The sequence below is a fragment of the Sapajus apella genome, unplaced genomic scaffold, assembly GCF_009761245.1.
Source record: "Sapajus apella isolate SASKATOON/1434 unplaced genomic scaffold, GSC_monkey_1.0 scaffold178, whole genome shotgun sequence".
Classification (NCBI taxonomy): Eukaryota; Metazoa; Chordata; class Mammalia; order Primates; family Cebidae; genus Sapajus; species Sapajus apella.
This window is the reverse complement of record NW_022437118.1, coordinates 565921-586190: the sequence shown is the minus strand read 5'-3', so window position 1 is coordinate 586190 and position 20270 is coordinate 565921. Positions and strand designations below refer to the sequence as shown.

At 39.1% G+C, this 20270-nt stretch overlaps 1 protein-coding gene across 3 annotated transcripts in view; it reads right to left on the bottom strand.

The window, feature by feature from the left end:
• Positions 1 to 361: 361 nt before the first annotated feature.
• SLC12A8 (solute carrier family 12 member 8) overlaps positions 362 to 20270 on the bottom strand; it is a 140239-nt gene continuing 120330 nt past the window's right edge. For 2 of the 3 annotated variants that reach the window (XM_032268303.1, XM_032268301.1), the window contains exons 11-14: positions 12107 to 12204; positions 11440 to 11557; positions 5706 to 5766; positions 362 to 1508 (exon numbers count right to left, since the gene is read on the bottom strand). In XM_032268303.1, the coding sequence (XP_032124194.1) occupies positions 1346 to 1508; positions 5706 to 5766; positions 11440 to 11557; positions 12107 to 12204 (440 nt within the window). In that variant the 3' untranslated portion in view covers positions 362 to 1345. Of the gene's footprint in view, positions 1509 to 5705; positions 5767 to 11439; positions 11558 to 12106; positions 12207 to 20270 lie in introns of all 3 variants that reach the window. The other variant, XM_032268302.1, reaches the window with a different exon arrangement.

Genomic DNA, 20270 nt, shown 5'->3' with positions numbered 1-20270 from the left:
AAGTGCTGGGATTACAGGCATGAGCCACCGTGCCTGGCCTGAAATCTGCACTTTTGACAAGCATCCCAAGTGACTGTTAGCACACCGACTCTCAAGAATCTCCACTATAGAAGGAGTCAGAAGTGGCCCAACAGTACTTCTCCCTGTGGCTTGATGGCGAAGCCTCTGACCCTGGGCCAAGTGCTAAACTTCTCTGGGGAAAGCTACTGCCATGGCCCCTGGTACTGGGTGCTTGTGATGAATGCCAGGCAGAGCCCACACAGAAATCAAAAGAGTCTTGTCCCCTCATGCCTTTCATGCTGCAAACAGTTGCAAAGGCATTCCAGGAGTTGGGGACCACAAATTCTTTTGAGAACATGCATCATGATTAGGCAATTCATGTTAACTTTTTAATTAAAAAGATCATCACTAAACAGTAATAGTTTACAAATGCATGTACCTTTTGATCCCGCAACTCCACTTTTGGGAATTTATCCTAGAGATACATTTTATGCTTGTACATTTGTACAAGATTATTCACTGAAGAACTGATTGTCATTGCAAAAGACTGGAAAGAATCCAAATGCTCATCACTGTGGAACTGGTGAAATAAATTATAACACATTTATACAATGAAAAAAATGAAATGGCATATGAATTGATATGGAAATGTCTCCCAGACAGTTAAGGGAAAAAAGGTGAAGAACATGCATATAACATGCTAACTTTTGTGTATAAAAAGAGAATGTGAGACCCTCCATTCCCGTTTACTTGTATATTCATAAAGAAATGCTGGATGTATGGATGCGAACAGTGGCTACCTCTGGGCCAGGGTAAACAGGAACTGAGCAGGTGGGGAATAAGATTGGAGGGAGACTTTTCACTCTATATATGATTATAACGTTTGGATTTGGAAACATGTGAATGTATTATTTATTCAAGAAATAATACATTTTTCGTACTATTGTATTATCCCTGAATAAATAATACAATAAAATATAAAACATACATTCATTGTGGCCCTCTGCACAAGCAATCTGGTTGTGGTTCAGTTCCAGTTCCCCATACCCAGGAGTACTGGTGTCCTCTGCTAGGCTTGGTACCTGTGTAGAGCTCTTCAGACTTGATATTGCAGAGGCCAGCACCATTCCTGATGTCACCCCAGGTGAAATGTGGTCCTCTGAGCAGAATGCAGATTTCCTTTTTTGTCTTTTTCCTTCTTCCTTATGTTCTAAGAAAATGTAGATTTCCATTGTCCAAAGTGACAGCGAGAGGATGGGTCTTTAGTTTCTCATGGAGGAGAAGCAGCCCCACGAAGGTTCTGGGATTGGGTCCACTGTGCATGGGACAGCTCCCTGTACTGCATCTAGTAATGAGGCATCAGCTGCTCCCGACTCATGAGGAAGGAGTGATGGTAGCGATCCCGAGTGGCAAAGTCTGCGTTCTCCTGGGTGAGCTGAGTCATCTCCATGTCAACCTTAGCCAGGGATGGTGCCAAGATGATCTGCTCCCGAGGGGACTGCAAGCTCCTGCCGTGAGAGACACACAGAGGATGGTGAGAAGGACAGAACAGAGACTGAACATGAAGGTGAGCCTATCAGGCATAGAGAAATTATTTGCAGACACACATGTATTTAAATGTTTAAAACATAATTGTTGAAAGGTATATGTACAAGAATATATATGAACTCAAGACATGAGAAATACAAAGTATCACATACAATAAAGACAGAGAGAGTGTGATATTTACCCTAGGTAGAAAAGTATGAAGCTGTACCTACCTGACAGGAAATAACTGATAAAGAGAGGTGCTGCTTTCCAAATGGCGTCATGTTGGGGCTCTGTAGCTTCTCTTTGTTCTTGTCAAATGAAAAATAATGGAATGGAGAGGCTGGAAAATTGAGAAGAGTGGAAAGAGAAACCTTCTCGTAGATTTATTGAAAAGAAAATTGAATAAGGATGAATGATTTCAAGAGCTAAGCCTCACACAGCAAGCAGCGAAGAGGGACAGCAAAGGCTTTTGACACCAAGGTGGCCTCAAATGAAGAGCAAGTCCCATATAGATCCCACTGTCACTGGAGTCTCTGCATACAGTTTGGGGTGGGATAAACTGGGAAAGAAAAATGTTAGGGATGCGTGGGGAAAGTGCTAAGAGGAAGAAAGGAGTGAGGAAAGCTCAGGCTGGCTATCCAGGCAGCGGCAGAAGGCAGATCCAGTCACAGCTCTGTCGCTAATCAACTTGGTGGCCTCCGGAAGCCTCTTTACCTCCTTGGGTCTCTATTTTCTCATCTTCCCGGGTCTCTTCCAGTTCCTACAGTCTGTGTTAGCTCCTTAAGTCATACCTTAGGCATGGATTTCCTCTGAAAATTCTTATTCTAAAAGAATCATCTACTTTATGAGTAGCAAGGTGCAATTATTTGAATATGGACTATATTTGAGAGTCGTGAAAAGGCAGAAATCTAATATTATAGATCTGTGGAACTTAAACAGAACGTTTCAATGGACTCTGGCCAAACGTCCTGCTATAGAAGTTTAGATCACATGACTATGGCATTACAGCCACTTGCTGAGAACATGTATAAATTATATAGGTCTCTGAGGGTTCTTGAGAACTTAATTAACTTCTATAAAGGCTGAATCTCCAAAAAGGTTAGGAGGTGACACAAATGCCATACCAGTCAACATGTAAGTGTTTTTGCTAATGTTTTATTTTGATTTTTTTTAGGTGAAACCATTACATTCTTCTGAGTCTGTAGAAATAATATACTTTACTCTCTAGTCTAGATTGGCTTACACATCCTCATTTGGACAGTGGCTAGTGCTTCAATAAAGAACGCCTTCTCAATGACAGGTTCAACTTCACATAGTTCATGGGAATTGTAGGCATAACACAGCAAGTAACCTAGCCAAATTCTTCTGCCAAAACACACTCTACATTCTTCTTTTTTGGTTTTGAAGAGCATTTGGGGGTTATAGTTTGGGATTGGGAAGGGAACTCAAAATTACAAAGTAGAAACACAGCTACCAATCTCTATTTTTATTTTATTTTTTGAGACAGAGTCTCGCTCTGTCACCCAAGCTGGAGTACAGTGGTTGATTTCAGCTCACTGCAACCTCTGCCTCCCAGGTTCAAGCAATTCTCAAACCTCAGCCTTCCAAGTAGCTGGGACTACAGGTGGGCACCACCACACCCGACTAATTTTGTATTTTTAGTAGAGATGGTGTTTTGCCACGTTGCTGAGGCTGGTCTTGAACTCTTGGCCTAAGTGATCAGCTTGCCTCAGCCTCCCTAACTGCTGGGATTACAGGTATGAACCAGTGCATCTGGCCAATCTCTATTATTGTTTTTTTGTTTGCTTGTTTTGAGACAGGGCCTTATTCTATTGCTCAGGCTGGAGTGCAGTGGCATAATCTCAGCTCACTGCAATCTCCACCTCCCGGGCTCAAGTGATTCTCCTGCCTCAGCCTCCACAGTAGCTGGGACTATAGGCACCTGTCACCATGCTAGGCTAATTTTTGTATTTTAATAGAAATGGGGTTTTGCTATGTTGGCCAGGATGGTCTCAAACTCCTGACCTCAGGTGATCCATCCACCTCAGCTTCTCAAAGTACTGGGATTACAGGCATGAGCCACTGTGCCTGGCCTTTCTTGGTTCTTTCAATTTCCTGAATAACCATTCCATGTATCACCCAGCAGCCATGGTGAGGCCAAGAAGTTTGATGTTGACTTAACTGAGGCCTCTGCCACCCACCTCATAGCCCACAGATCCTGGTGTTTGTGTTATGAATGGTGTGGACTGATTCTACTCCAATAAAAGTACTGTCCTTTTCTAAGAATAATCTCCCCCTAGTACATTCTTCTTTCTACATAGCACTGCTGTGACCTCCAAGCTGAAATCCCAGGAATTCAGAGTGTGACATAAGAAGTGGTGACCTCCTATGGCATTGTTAGGCTTTAAAACCAGAAATGACTAAAAATATTCTTGTAAATCAGGCAAAGCAAAATAGTCTCACCCACACACCACTTGCAGCTCCAGAATCTGTAGACAGCTTTTACACAGAATCTATTTCCATTTAAATTCTACTGTTTCTCAGGACTGGGTTGTAGGGCAGAAGAGATCAGTGTAGATGTGTTATGACCTGGGTCACCCAACCTTGTGCGTCAGACAGGACAAGAAGCAGAGAGATCACTCACCCTCCCTGCAGCTCCACATGGGACATTGAGCCCAGCTGGCCCAAGCAATGACAGGGTGCTCCCCATGCACCCCAGCCTCCAGCCCTGGGCCCTAACCCTGTTGGTTTCTACAGCCCTTGCTGCTGATTCTTGTCATTCCAAGCTCCAGCATGAAGGCTTTATCTCTTGTGCCATCTTAAATAGATTGTCAGTGTTTGTGAAGAGTCATCTTAAAAAGGATTCTTGGAATGGAGAGTTAGTATTTAATGGGTATGGTGATGGTAGCACAGCAATGTGAATGTCCTTAATGCCACTGAACTGCACACTGCACATAAACACGGTTAAACAGTACATCTCATGTTACACGTATTTTACCTTTTTTTTTTTTTTTTGAGACAGTGTTATTTTGCCAACTAGCTGGAGTGCAGTGGCACGATCTCGGCTTATTGCAACCTCCACCTCCCGGATTCAAACAATTCTTCTGCTTCTGCCTCCCTAGAAGCTGGGATTATAGGCATGCCACCATGCCCGGCTAATTTTGTATTTTTAGTAGAGATGGGGTTTCACCATGTTGGCCAGGCTGGTCTTTAACTCCTGACATCAGGTGATCTTCCTGCCTCCCAAAGTGCTGGGATTACAGGCATGAGCCACTGCACCCAGCCCTATTTTACCATTATTTTTTAAATGAGTGGGGGAAAAGCATTATGAAGTTACCTCTGGGCTCAATGGGAAAGGATCCCATGATCTGCTAGCAATGTTTGGACATCGAGGGTGGAAATATTAGCAAGTAAAGCCTAGACATCTAAAATTTCAAAAACAAACCAACAAAATGTAACCAAATGAACATTCGATTGGGTTCTGCCTGGATTTCCCTAGCCTGCAGCTCTAGCTCCTCACTGATATTGAAAGGGGACAGAAGGGTGGGTATAATGCCCCAGAATCCCAAGCCTTAAAAGATAAGAAGCATTGGTACTGCAGGAGTGGAGGAGGAGGAGTGAGATTAGGACACGTATGTAATATACCTTCTCTATGAGGCTTCTATTTCTCAGGAGGGTTTTTTTCCTTTTTCCTGTATAACTGACCATGGAGGTTCCACAGAAATCCTTCAGGATCTCCACTTTCTTTCTATACTTGGCCTCTGCACTGTCTCCAACCCAGGAATGTCAACTACTTCTGATTCAGATGGAAAAATGTGCATCTTGGCGTGACATTTCCCTTGGGCTTTAATCTTGTGTGTGATTATGCATTGATGCTAATGTGTCTTGGACTGTAAACTGACTGAGAGGAGAGTAGTGACTTACCACCCCAGCAACCAGATTCTAAATAAAGCCTCTGTTCTTGATGACTGAGGATAAGAAGGAAAGAGGACATGAGCCTAAGGGAAGCTTCTGATGAGCTGAATCTGGGGGCTGAGTGTGGTGGAGTATGGATGGGAGCAACATCTGAGTCTCCCAGAGGTTCCCATGCCACAATCCAGGCCCAAGCCCAGCCAGGAATGAGACACCCTGGGCATCTCCCAGGACTCTGGACACTCATCCATTCTGGTACAGACCTGCAGGAGGGGATCAAGAGAGACCTCATCCACCGGAAAAAGCTGAAATTGGAGGCTGATCCTGCAAAGAAGACATACACATAACCATTTTTGAAGGTTCTATATATGCATCTAGAAGCTCAGTTTTAATAGGGTGAATGCATACCCCAGTACATACACATGCACAGGATTCACACTTACGTTTGCCTTTTTCAGTCTAACCAAACAATATGCACTGTAATCCTCCATGACAGCAGCCTACTAAGGACTTTTACTCATGTGAGTCTTTCAAAAATGCATTTCTAAACTCCAAAATCACTCCCAAAAAACTGGACAAAGTGCTCTAAAGAAAAATGCAGAGTTGCTAACTTTAGTCTTAGGAATTAAAAAATTTTGATAATTTTTTTAAGACTCATACTCATAAGTGTTGAATACACCCTATAAAAATTTTCTACTAGACCATACAGTTGTTGAGAATAGAGAACATGTCTTTTTCATCCCTATAATCCTCACAGTACCTCACAGGATCTGGCACTTAGGAATTTTTTTAACAGATGTTAAGTGAATCAAATAGTTCCATATGTAGAAATGTTAGAGCTGAGGTTTGAAGTGACATTGTTGTTGATTCTAGCCAAATAATCCTGACATCAAACACATTATTTGAATAGGGTTTATCAATTTAAAAAAATCCATCCCTCTTTTGGTGTAGGTTTAAAAAAATTCACATAGTAAATTATATATAACTTTAGAGAAACAAATCAAATGTGATTTTAGAAAATGCTTTTCTAGGCTGGGTATGGTGGTTCATGTCTGTAATCCTAGCACTTTGGGAGGCCAGTGCAGGCAGATCACAAGGTCGGGAGATAGAGAGCATCCTGGCCAACATGGTGAAACCCTATCTCTGCTAAAAATACAAAAATTGCCAGGCGTGGTGGCATACACCTGTAGTCCCAGATACTTGGGAGGCTGAGGCAGGAGAATTGCTTGAACCCAGGAGGCAGAGGCTGCAGTGAGCTGAGATCACACCACTGCACTCCAGCCTGGATGACAGAGTGAGACTGTCTCAAAAAAAAGAAAATGCTTTGTTAAATTATATAGACATATGATTAAAAATTGATTAATTAGATAATGTTCAATATATGATCAGGAAAATAGCATTATTTTAAGAGGCTTCTGTTAGAATCTCCACAACTATCAACAGCATGCAGCTGATAACCAGTTTCCTCAATGCCATTTAGGTCTTTATTGCTAAAGAGAAGGTAAATTTTAGATTTGCATTAATATCTGCAATTGCAAAGAGAAGATTTCTAATGTATTTTGAGATTGTCAGAAGGAAGAACATAAACAAACATTTTATTAACTGACCCTACTTAAGTGTGATTATTTAAATTCTAAATAATTTAAATTTGATGGACATTGGCCTGAAATTTGATTTCATGTTTTCTTATGAATAGATTTCTAGAAAATATTTAAATATTTAGATTTAAATTTCTTAGGAAACTTTTTAAGAAACACAGAAGCAATCACTGAAGTAATCACTGTTAATTAAAATATATTATATATTAATATAATTAAAATACAAAATATATTCTATCCATGAAGTCAACTAACATAAGGACCTCCTCTTAACATTACTGTTTTTTCTAAATTACTTTTTTAAATATACAAATGACTTAAAATGTTTGAAATGCATCATTCGGAAGAACTTTTTTTTTTTTTAATTTGCCTAGATAGTTATGGGCCATCTGATTTAGTTAGTAGTGGTAACAAATTGCTTTATTTTAAATTGGGGCATCATAAAATTTTGCTGAAAAGGGTTCTCTTAACGTATTTTTAAACAGCTTTATTATTGAGGAATAATTGATATGTAATAAACTGTATGTTGACTATATTTTCTTGTTTTCTATATTCTGGATGCTCTTAAATTTTGGCCCTTCATCCTGGAGGGTCTAGCTAATTCCTAGATACTGAATAGCAAACAATTCCCCTGTAAGTGGGCTTTTGATATACAAACCAACCAATCCAGGGCCCACCCTTAATTTAGTTCTTTATCAAATCTCACACACCAAGCCAGTACTCCCCCTGTCCTAAATCACACCAAGACCAGACAACTATAGACCATCCCTATATCCCAGAGCCTGCTGAAATCACTCGAATTATTCAGTCCTAACCTCATTTAGTGTACCTGCCCTGCCTTGCTCATTCCTTTCCACAAAAAAACCCAAAAAGGCTCTAGGCCATGGTCTCCCCTCTTCCTCTTCTGCCCCATGACTAACCCTGGTCCATTCCCATATGGCCCTGCATGGCATGCCAAACCTGTTTCTAATGACCTTCCTCCTTCATGATAGTCGTTTCCATGTCTGTATATGTTTTACCACACCCGATTAAAACAAATCCTGGGTACATATGCAGAAGAAACTGCATGTAAAGACAAACTGCATGTAAAGAACATAACTTACAATGATTCTTTATGACTGGTTTATCAGGACATACTCCCACCATTAAGTCAAGGAGTATCTGTATTTAAAGTATACTATTTGGTCTGCATCTGTGCTATACACACATCTAACCATATATACACTGTGAAATCATCACACAAGCAAGATAATGAACATGTCTAGCACCTCCCAAAGTTTCCTCAAGCCATTTCATTATATCTCTCTCCCATGTACCCTTACTTCACTCCCACCCAAAAGTATCCACTGATCTGCTATCATTATAAATTAAACCCAGCCTTACCAGCATTTTTTGATGATCAGAAGTCCTTAATTTTGATAAAGTCCAATTTATAAATTTTTTCATGCTTTTATTGTATTTAAGAAATCTTTGCTAACTCACAGTCACAAAGGTTTTCTCTTACGTTTTCTTCTAGAAATTGTATAGGTTTAGGCTTCACATTTAGTTCTAATATCCATTTTGAGTTATATATTTATATGGTATGATATATGGGTGGAAATCTACTTTCTGCTTTTGGCTTTGTGGTTGTTTCAGTGCCATTTGTTGAAAGACTATTTTTTCCTTCCACTGAATTATCTTTGAAACTTTTTCAAAAAGCAGTTGGCCATATGTGTGTGGGTCAGTTTCCAAATCCTCTACTCTGTCCATTGATTCACTTGTCTAGCTTTTCCATACCCACACTGTCTTGATGACTTTAGCTTTAAAATCAGTCTTGAAATCAGGAAGTTCAAGTTTTACAACTTTATTCTTGTTTTACAAAATTAGTTGGGCTATTAGGTCCTTTGCATTTCCATATAAATATTTTAGAATCTGATTGGCAGTTTCTATAAAAAGGCAGCTGAGATTTTGACTGGGATTATATTAAATCTATAAAAAAATTGTGGATAATTGGAAATTTAAGAATATTAAGTCTTCCAATTCATGAACATAGTATATCTCTTCATTTATTTAATTTACTCTTTAATTTTTTTCAGAAATGCCTTCTCATCTGTAAACATAGTGAATTACATTGATTAACTTCAAATGCTAAATGAACCTTGCATTCCTGTAATAAACCCACTTTACCATTGTATATTATTATTTTTACATATTATTGCCATTAATTTGTTAAATTTTTTAAAGAATTTTTGCATCTATATTCATGAGGTATGTTAGTGTATAGTTTTCCAAAGAGTTTGTATAGAGTTAGTATTTTTTCTTTCTTAAAGATTTGGTTGAATTTATCAGTAAAGCTATCTGGACCTAGGCTTTTCTCTCTGGGAAGGTTTTCAATGACCAGTTTAATTTATTTAATAGATGAGCTGAATAGTCCTGTATCTATTTCTTCTTGAGTGAGATTTGGTAGTTTGTATTTTTCAAGAAATTTGTCCAATTCATCTAAGTTTTCAATTGATCAAGAGAAACCTGTTTACATTATTCCTTTATTTCACTTTTAATATCTTTAAGATTTTTAATGATGTCATCTCACTCATTTCTGGTTTTGGTAATTTGTGCTTCTTCTTTTATTCTGGTCACTCTGGCTACAGGTTTATCAATTTTACTGATCTCACATAATCAGTTTTTTGCTTCATTTGTATTCTCTAACTTTTTTTCTGTTTTACATTTTATTAATTTCTACACTGATCTACTCTGATTTATTATTTCCTTTTTTTTCCTTCTTACTTTGGGTTTAATTTGCTCTTCTTTTTCTAGTTTCTTAAGTTGGATGTTGGGATCATTGATTTGTGAATGCTCTTCTTTTCTAATGTAAGCATTTGATGCTATAAATTTCCCTTAGCTATATCCCACAGTTTTGCTGTGTTGCATTTTCACTTTGATTCAGTTCAAAATACTTGTAATTTCACTCTGCTTTCTTCTTTGAATCATGGATTATTTCTTTTCTGAATTTTAATTAGGGTTAGGTAATATTCTTTAGTTTCTAAATATTTGGGGATTTTTTTTTTTACATTTTTTATTTAGGAGACAGAGTCTTGTTATTTTGCCAAGGCTAGCCTCACACTCCTGGTCTCAGGCAATTCTCCTGCCTTAGCCTCCCAAGTAGCTGGGACAATAGGTGTGTGCCAACTGTGCCTGGCATATTCAAGGGTTTTCTGATATCTTTCTACTATTTATTTCTAATTACTCCCGATTTGGTCAGAGAACATACTCGGTTCTTGAATTGACTTTGAATACTTTTAAATTTATTGAAATATTTTTTATGTCCTAGAATATAGTCTCTACTGGTAAATGTTTCACGTATAATTGAAAAGAATGTATATTCTGCTGTTACTGGGTAGAATGTTCTGTCAATTACTCCAGGTTTGTTGATAGAATTATTCAAATCTTCTATAGCCTTACTGATTGTATACTTATTTGTTTTACCAATTATTAGGAAAGAGGTATTGAAATCTCTGACTATGGTTGTCAACTTTTTCTTGTAGTTCTATCAGGGTTTGTTTTGCTTATTTCAAAGTTGTGTTTTTCAGTGCATAAATGTTAAGGCTTATTATGCCTTCCTTATGGGTTTTTCCCTTCAGCTTTATGAAATGATCCTCTTTATCCCTGTAATATTCTTTTCTACAAACTCTACTTTGCCTAATGTTAATATAGCTACTCTGGCTTTGTTTTTCACTAGTGTTAGCCTGATGTATCTTTTTCCATCCTTTTACTTTTAACATGGTTGTGTCCTTGTATTTAAAGGAGGATTCTTGCAGCATATAGTTGTGTCATGCTTTTTCATTCAATCTGACAATCTTTGGCATTCAATTAGGGTGTTTAGGCCATCCATATTTAGTATGATTATTGATATGGCTTGGATTACACATACATAAACCATCTTGTTATTTGTTTTTTGCTTGCGTCATTTGTCGTATATTATCTTTTTCTTCCTTTTCTGCCTTATTTTGATTGAGTACTTTTTATCTCCTTTATTGGCTTAACTGTAACTGTGTTATCTTAGGTTGCTTTAGGGTTTATAGTATACATTTTAAGCTTACCACAATGTATCTTCAAGTGATGTTATAGTATTGAACAAAGCATAAGAAACTCACCATAGTATAGTTTCATTTCATTCTTCCTAGCTCTTGTACTATTGTTATCCACTTTACTTCTACATGTCTTATAAACCTCACACTGTTATTATTTTTCATTTATAATAATTCATGTGCTTATCACAGTTCTCCTAGACTATAAGCTACTTGAAAATGGGATTCATGTCTGAATCAGTGTTGGCATTCAATTGGTATTCAAAACATTTTTTTATCCCAATGAATTGTGAAGGGAATGAGGGAACCAGTGGCAAAATGGCTCTGCTGCTTACCAAGGTGAAGCCCTGGACTGGCCCGGCCAATGTAGAAATACACAATGGCAGCAACACCCATGTTAACCAGAGTATACACCCACTGTATCACAAACATGATGAGAAGGGACCCAACAGCCTGTGAAAACAGAGTAGAAAGAGCAAATCACCTAATGGCTTTCTACATGGTAAGCAAGCCACAAGGCTAAGGTCTTCAGCACCAACAGCCCCTCTCATCAACTTCTGATCACTATAAAAGTCTGAATAATTGAAGTTTATGAATAATTAAAAACCTCTATTAAGCAGATATTTCGGCAGACACCCTCTGAAAGTAACTCTTTAATCCGAACTATTAATAAATAGATATTCCATCTTATCTCTTTGTCCCATTTCTCCCTATAAGAAACAAATTAAAATGCAAGTATGGTAATTTATTGTACTAGAAATTTAGTAACCCAGAAGTTATCATAGACAATTATTTAAAAAGGAAATCATTGATTAAAATAAGTCGTTCATTAAATGTAATCTTGCCATATGTACTCTCATCTAAATTCTAATACAATAGGCAATTACATCACATTACTTCTAATTAAGCCCTCCATCTTTCCTCCCCCTCAGCCCAAGATCACATATGTGTCCACCTGAACTTTGTCCCAAGAACAATTGAGATCAAGATGAAGTTACTCACGCCCAACAAGGAGACCCAGGGGTTGCACATGTTGCTATAGAAAGAAGTTGGTCTTCTCCAGACATCTTGTTCTTGGAGCCTGGACTTCAGGAAGAAATCTAAAAAATAGCCAAAGATTTGGCTGCCAAATTGCTACCAAACCCTCTACTATTTTTAGGAGCAAATACCTATTAGCTCTTCTTCCCCAATTTTGTAACTTGGCCTAAAAGACAATTCCCAGGGCTTGCTCTTGGAGAAGGAAGAAGTGTTTATGGCCTCTCATCAGCCAAGGATCTGAGAAAGAAAGGTAAGAGAGAGAGAGAAAGTGGAGAGGAAGGTCCTCTGACACTCAAGGCATGTCCGTCCAGATAGGTCATCTGGGAGAACTGGAAACTCAGCTCTCCCCTCTTTTTCATACGTAAGGAGTTAGAGTGGGAGAACTAGACACCTGGTATTCTTGGCTCCCAGGTGTGGCCACTAGGATTGCTGGGACAGGTTGGCTTTTGTCTAATAAGAGATGGTCTTTGCTACCTTCTGATTCTGAAAGTTAGCTGTTAGAACAATCTCAGGTATCAACCAGAAATTGATGAAGGAGAGAGATGGAGGGAGAATAGTTCCTCTGATTCCTTTTCCTGGGAATCGAGGTGGCTGAGGGGGAAGGGGCCCAGCGATAAACAAATGCATGGTTCTGCCTCATCCTCCGTGGATTTCAGGCACAACAGTGCTTCTCAGAGCCATGCCATGTTCTATTCAGCTCTGGATTCTCAATTTACATCTGGTTCCAGAAGCACTCAATTAAAAAAAAATAATTTTTTAAATATCATAGTAGTAAACTTCGGGCTTTTAGTGTAAACATCACCCAAATAGTGTACACTGTATCCATTAGGCAATTTCTCATCCCTCAATCTGCCTCTTACCATCCCACTCTCCTACCTTTCCAAGTCTCCAGTGTCTATCACTCCACCCTCTGGGTCCATAGGTACACATTATTTAGCTTCTGCTTATAAGTGAAAGCATGCTGCATTTGACTTTCTATTTCTGCAAAAATGCTCAATGTAGCTATGAAAATGCATCTAGATTGTGTAACAATATGGTCTAATCACCATGAACACCACAATACTGTTTCAAACAAATGATATGTTGGATTAACTTTGCAGTATGTTTATACTTCATTTCAACACTAAAACTTCAGGTGTTTTCAACCTTCATAGTTCATTGCTTAGGAAATATAGTAGATCGTTCCCTAAGTAGCCCTTCTCTAATCTCCAATACAAAATTTCTGCTTCAGCCAAACTGCCGTGACTGTGCCATCTCCTCTGCCCAGCCCTTCCTTCTTCACCATGGTCCAGATGCTGTCTCATATACCAGTGTTCCTCCCACTTCAACCACCCCTGATGTGTTGATTCCTGGAATCTATCTGGGATCATGTCTCATGGATCCCCTAGCTTATGCATCCCTCAGGTCTTGGCTCAGTTATCACTTTCTCAGAGAAATCAGCCCCCACAGTAAAATCTAAATATATTTCCTCATACTATTAATATTTCCTTATGACCCATTTCCTTCCCAGCACTTATCATCATTTGTAGTTGTATACTTATTTACATGTTTCTATGACCACTGGATTATATGCTTCATGAGGGCAGGTCCACATCCATCATGAGCCTAGGGCTTGGCACGTAGCAGAACTCACTAAGTATCCTAGTCCAAGCCTTCCATCCTCTCTGGTCACTGTGGCTTTATGACCTAGCCCCTTTGAAGCACATGCCATCAGACTATTTCACACCCTACCCTTTATCATTGCAGTCTTTTACCAACTTGTCATTCTTCTCTTGCTTGTTAAATATTTCAGCCCCTGGCTTACCATCTTTTTCTCTATTAGCATCCATTGTCATCCTTGGTGACTCCTACAAAAACAACTCATCCAAAGCCCTGCTTTCTCGATTCCTTGAAATCCTAATTCTAATAATCTTTTCTTTCACTCATCCCAACCATCAACTCCCTTAGCTGCACTTGAGATGTGCCATTACCAGGAAACTTATACTTCCTAAATCCTGACTTTAAGCAACCTACTCTCAGCCCATAACCTTCTTTAAAAATAGTGTTAAGCTCATTTGCTCTGCCATTCCTCATTCCAACCATTCATAGTCTACAGAGGGACCTTTAGATACTTTGCCTTAGTATGTTGTTTATTTCCGTCACCTACCTCCCACTTTCCCTGCCCTCTGATCTAGCTTGGGTTCCACTATCCAAGACTATCAGCATTCCCCTGCATACGCATTTGCTCCCATGCTTCAGCATTACTCAGCAGCCTCATTCCTAGCCAACTCATTCTCCTACTCTCTGACAGAACAAATTTATAAGCTCTCTTCTCCAAAGAGAACTTTTCATGTTCTCTTATCACCAATTCATTTGCCAAATCACTTGTATCTGTACCCTCTATTCTGCCTGCCTTCCTTTCATGGTGGATGAACAGCCTCTGATCCTACGTAAGGCCCATCCCTCCACTTGTGCCCGGATCCCATCCCTTTTGGCCTGTTCAAGGACTTTGTGTTTGTATCAACAATTTTTCTGTCCCCTACTAAATCATTCCCATCAAATACAAGTACACTGTCACCTCTCTTACCTAAACAAATGTCTACAGGTCACCCCTAGTTATTGCCCTACTTCTGTGTCTCCCTTATAGCAAACAGCCTCAAAAGAATTTTCTATGCAGTCTCTATATCTCATTATTTCCTTAACCCACTCTTAAGATTCTATCCACCTTTCCACTAAAACTACTCTTACCAAAGTTGCCAATGATTTGAATCTTTTCAAATTCTGTGGTCAACTCCTAGTCCTCATCCCATTTGATCTTTCAGGCAGCATCTGATACATGGGATTACTTCCTCCTTCTTGAAACACTTTCTCCTCTAAGATGCCTCACTCTCTTGATTTTTCGATCTCACTGTCCACTCTCTCAGTCTTCTTTGCTGGCTTGCCTCCTCCTTCCAGACTGAAAATATTGGAGTATCCCAACATTCCGTCTTCAGCACCCCTTTATTCCATGTATACCCACTCCTAAGAGATTTCTTCTAGTCCCATGGCTTTACATGCTACTGATAATACTGATGACTCCAAGTTTACATCATCCTTGACCTCTCCCTTGAACTTAAGTTTTGAATAGCTCATTGTCTTCTCAATATCACCCATTAGCTGGCTAATAAGCACCTTACACTTAACATGACTAACACAGAAATCTATGTATTCTATGAAATCCATATGCTTCATGCAATTCAGCTCTCCATTAAAATATCATCTTCCCAGTGATATCTTTTCTGATAAACCTATCTGAAACAGTGCTTCTTCTTCCCCACCCTTGTCTCTCTTTATCTCATTACTCCACTTTATTTTTCTTCATTATACTTATCACTTAATGACATCACAGTGAGCATTTGCTTATCATATGTCTTCCCCTACTAGAATGGAAGTGCTCTACAACAGCAAAAACCTCTGTGTCTAATCAGCATGTTCCCCCAGCACTTAGGACAATGTCTGGAATATACGAGGTGTGCCATACCTGTGGGTGAATGAATAAATCATTCTACACCTTGAGAAAACTTCATCCCCTCAACATCTATTTGCATTCATCATGTGCCTCCAAGTATTATGCTTATCTTTTTATACATCTACACCTTCAGGGATAAGGACCCTCTTTTATATTCTAAATGCCAAATCTAGGCATTTAGAAGTTTGTGTATAGAAAGCACTTAGTGCAAGTCTCCTTATTACGGATTAAAATAAAGTGTGCAAGATTGATCTGAATGGATGGCTCTATTACTTTAAAAAAATAATTGTTATGATTGACATTAATTAAATTGTTAAAATGATACAATTTAATTAATGACAATCATAACAGAATTATTTTTAAAATTGTATAATTTTACCAATTTAATTAATGGCAACATAGGCTTAGTAAAATGCAGTTGCCCCATTGGTTATTAAGAAGAAACACTAGGCCAGGCGTGGTAGCTCACGTCTATAATCCCAGCACTTTGGGAGGCCAAGGCAGGCAGATCACAAGGTCAGGAGCTTGAGACCAACCTGGCTAACATGGGGAAACCCTGTCTCTACTAAAAAAAATACAAAAAATTAGCCAGGCATGGTGGCAGTGCCTGTAATCCTAGCTATTCAGGAGGTTGAGGCAGGAGAATCACTTGAACCTGGGAAGAGGAGGTTGCAGTGGGCCAAGATCGTGCCACTGCACTCCAGCCTGGGAGACAGAGCGAGACATTGTCTCAAAAACAAACAAACAAAAAACTCACCCTTTACAACACTTGAAGTTATACAACCTCAATTTTACTGAACCTAAAGGGAACTCCGTATACATGTGTGCGCGCTCTGAGGAACTTGGGCAGAAGTAGTAGGAAGGGCTGTCCTCTAGGCAGGCACAATGCTGCTTTATATATCAGCAATGTAAGAGAGAATTTATGCAAAGATGCTCAATGACTCTTTGAATAGGTACTATAAAATAAACAACTATTCATAATTCTGAATAGCTAGGGTTTCAAAACTCTTCCAAAGTGACTAAAGGAATTTTTTTTTCTTGTCTCAGATTTTGCTAGAAAAAGCAAGCTGTTGTCATGGGGGCAGGGGACAGCTTCTCATGCTAGAAATATTAGGAAGAAAAAACTAGGAAGGCAATTTTACTTTATCAAGCCTCTACTCATAAAACAAACTAATAAGCATGCATCATGCATGTTAAAAATACCAACATAACAAATATAATGCAAAATATTAAACTGACTTTAAAAATCTAGTGATACGTCTAAGTTCTATGTTCACAGCAGATATAAATACTTTAAGCATAAAGGGGGTAACCCCAATTATGTTAATTTTTAAATAATAAATTTATTTTATAGAAATTACTTAAATATTAAACCACTTGTGAAAATTCAATTCATTTCTTTTTCAGAATAAACATGTAGTTCTAATTAGCATGTATAAACTGCTAATGTGTATTGCCATAGTCTATACAGAATCATGTGTAAAGTCCATGTGGTTTTTTTTTTTTTTTTTTGAGATGGTATCTTGCTCTTGTTGCCCAGGCTGGAGTGCAATGGAATGCTCTTGGCTCATTGCAACCTCTGCTTCCTGGGTTCAAGCGATTTTCCTGCCTCAGCCTCCCAAGTAGCTGGAATTATAAGCACCCACCATCACAACCAGCTAATTTTTGTATTTTTTAGTAGAGACATGGTTTCACCATTTTAGTCAGGCTGGTCTTGAACTCCTGACCTCAGGTAATCCACCTGCCTCCGCCTCCCAAAGTGCTGGGATTACAGGCATGAGCCACCGTGCCCAGCCTAATGATATCTTAAAGATGATTTAATTTGTGTTCATTTAATCAATATTATGGCCTAGTTCAAAACAAATACTCATTGCAAGTGGCATACACATTGTGTAGCAGTTAAGAGCACAGGTTTGACAGTCAGATCAACCTAGGTTCAAATTCTGACTGTCTCATATCATGAGCAAGAGTTTAACTTCTCTGAGACAGAACAATGCCTAACTCCAGGCTTTAATGAAATAATCCATATTAAGTACTAATCTCACTGCCAGGCACATAGGATATGCTCAATAAATGCTGGCTATTTTTAGCTACTAATTATACTTAACAAAAATTCATTTGTTGAATAGACATGAATGAGTCTGAGCACTGATTTTTCAAATGTTAAACTTTGTATTCATCTCACTTGATATCTTTTCAGTAAAACCTAGATTTTGACTTTCCTGTCTTTAAAGATAATATGCTTTGGAAGGTATGCTTTTATCAGTTGTGTTCATCAAAACAATCGTTTCCTTCTTTGACACTGTGTTGTGCAAATGTTTCTTTATTTCTATTTAATCAGATCCCTTTTGTTTTTGATGATGTCTACATAGTCAGAAATCTGTCTCTTGCACAGCTGTTATAAGCAAAGAATTCATGTGTATACAAGGTATAAAATATAGCCTCAAGTTAATTTTTAAAGTCCATGCTCTCAGAAATATTTATTCAATCGTGATTTCATTCTTATTATTTTATAGCATCTGGTTTGTCAATGATTAGGTTCTTATAATAGTTTAACCTTTTCTATTTGATCAGTGCTTCAGTGTTTTAGAATATTTGCTCAATTGCTTGTCAATTCGAGTAGGCTTTATGTTTGCTGCATTATGGGTACTGTGTGAGAATACTGTGATGAGTATAAAGGTGAAAAGACATGGATTTGCAAACAAAGGAATTGGACAGTCTAGTGGCAAACGAATGAGATTAATATTTATTTTCTTTAGACAAATAAACCGAAAGATAAATGTGTAAACAAATGTGATATAAATATGATGTGACATAAATATGGGGTAATAGTTTATATTATTAATATGAATCAAGTGTTATGGTGGTACAGTGAAAGACATCAGAGAATCTTTCTCTAGAAGAGGTGAAAGTGGGTCTTAAAAGTCAGATGGATTTTAAATGATGTCAGAGTCTACCAGATGGAGAAGGGGCAGGTGAAGCAATAGCAGGAGGCAGAACAGGGTGTATGAAGGCAGGAAGGGATAAAGAACGTGGTGTGTTTAGGACATCAGTTTGGGCGTAAGTGGAACATACAGTGCATGGGTTGTCATGAGAAGAGTGGCAGGGAAGATAGGTTAGGGCTGGGTTGTGAAGAACCTTACATAGCACACACAGTCTGGGACTTCCCAAGAAGGGGTTAGATTCCAGCAAGGGTTTTTAAGTAGGACAGATGTGATGAGAGTTTTATTTTAGAAAGATCATTCGGTGAGCAGCATGAAGGAGAAATGGGACGGGGGAAAGTCTTAGAAACGTAGTAGGAGTCCAGGTACAAGATGATGAGGGTCTGCACCAAAATCAGGCAGCAGGGAAGGGGAGAAAGGGAATGGTCAGAAACACCTATGACATTTCTAAGACTGGGCAACTGGACAGCAACCACTTCCTTGATTAAACATTGCAGACTGACCACATCTCTCCTGAAAGCCCACTGAGAAGACAGAAAAGGAATGAAACAGGCATAAACCCACAAACACAAAGAGAATGAGAGAGGAAAAATAAAAACAAGTCTTGGAAGATGGAAAGGTGACAGTGGTGACAGACTGAGCAGAGCAGAGGAGAATGAGCCCTAGGACCTCCAGAGCGGGCGCTGATGGAGAGCAGCCCAGTTCATTCTGGCAGACCAGATTCAGGACCAGGAAGCACCACATTCTATCCAGTGGTAAAGTATAGGGGGCTGGTGGGAGGTCTATATTTGTTGTACACCAAGATGCTTTTCTCTGCCTATGAAGCCAAGTAACAACCCCTTCTGTTGCTCAATTCCCTCCCCAAGGGGACTTTCCTTTGAAAAAAATCAAGCCAGAGAGTACCCAAACGTGGCACAGCAGACACAGCAAAGAGTGGGAAAATGGAACTTGAAGCCAGGAAATTAAATGAACATCTATACCCTAAACAGTGAGACACCTTTCCAACTCACTCATCCTATCCTGTTCCCAGAATACAAGTACCTATCTGTGTGTCCCTCGGGCAAGGGATTAAAGAACTCTCCTCTAGAGGAACACACTGAAGAGCCCAAGGGAAAAACCTCTAGACATTCACATTTGTGGATCCTCTAGTAAAAACGCTAGCCCATTCCTCCTTATTCTACAGCAAGGTGCCCCAATCAACAAGCCCTGCTAATGTACGCAGCTCTTCTAAACAGTTTTTTAGTACTTCACTTTAAAAAAAAATAGAGACAGAGCCTTACTCTGTCCCCAAGGCTGGAATACAGCAGCAGGATGATGGCTCATTGCAGCCTCAACTTCCCAGGTTCAAGCCATCCTCCCACCTCAGCCTCCTGAGTAGCTAGAATGACAGACATGTGCAATCACGCTTGGCTCATTTAAAGAAAAATTTTTGTAGACAGAGGGTCTCACTGTGTTGCCCAGGCTGGAGTGCAGCGATGTAATCACCACTCACTGTAGCTTCAACTTCCCAGGCTCAAGCCATTTTCCCACCTCAGCCTTCCAAGTAGCTGAGAGTATGGGCATGTGCCACTATACCCCACTAACTTTTTACATTTTTTATAGAGACCAGATCTCACTATGTTGTCCAGGCTTGTCTTGAACTCCTGGGCTCAAACGTTCCTCCTGTCTCAGCCTCCCAAAGTGCTGGAAGACAGGTATG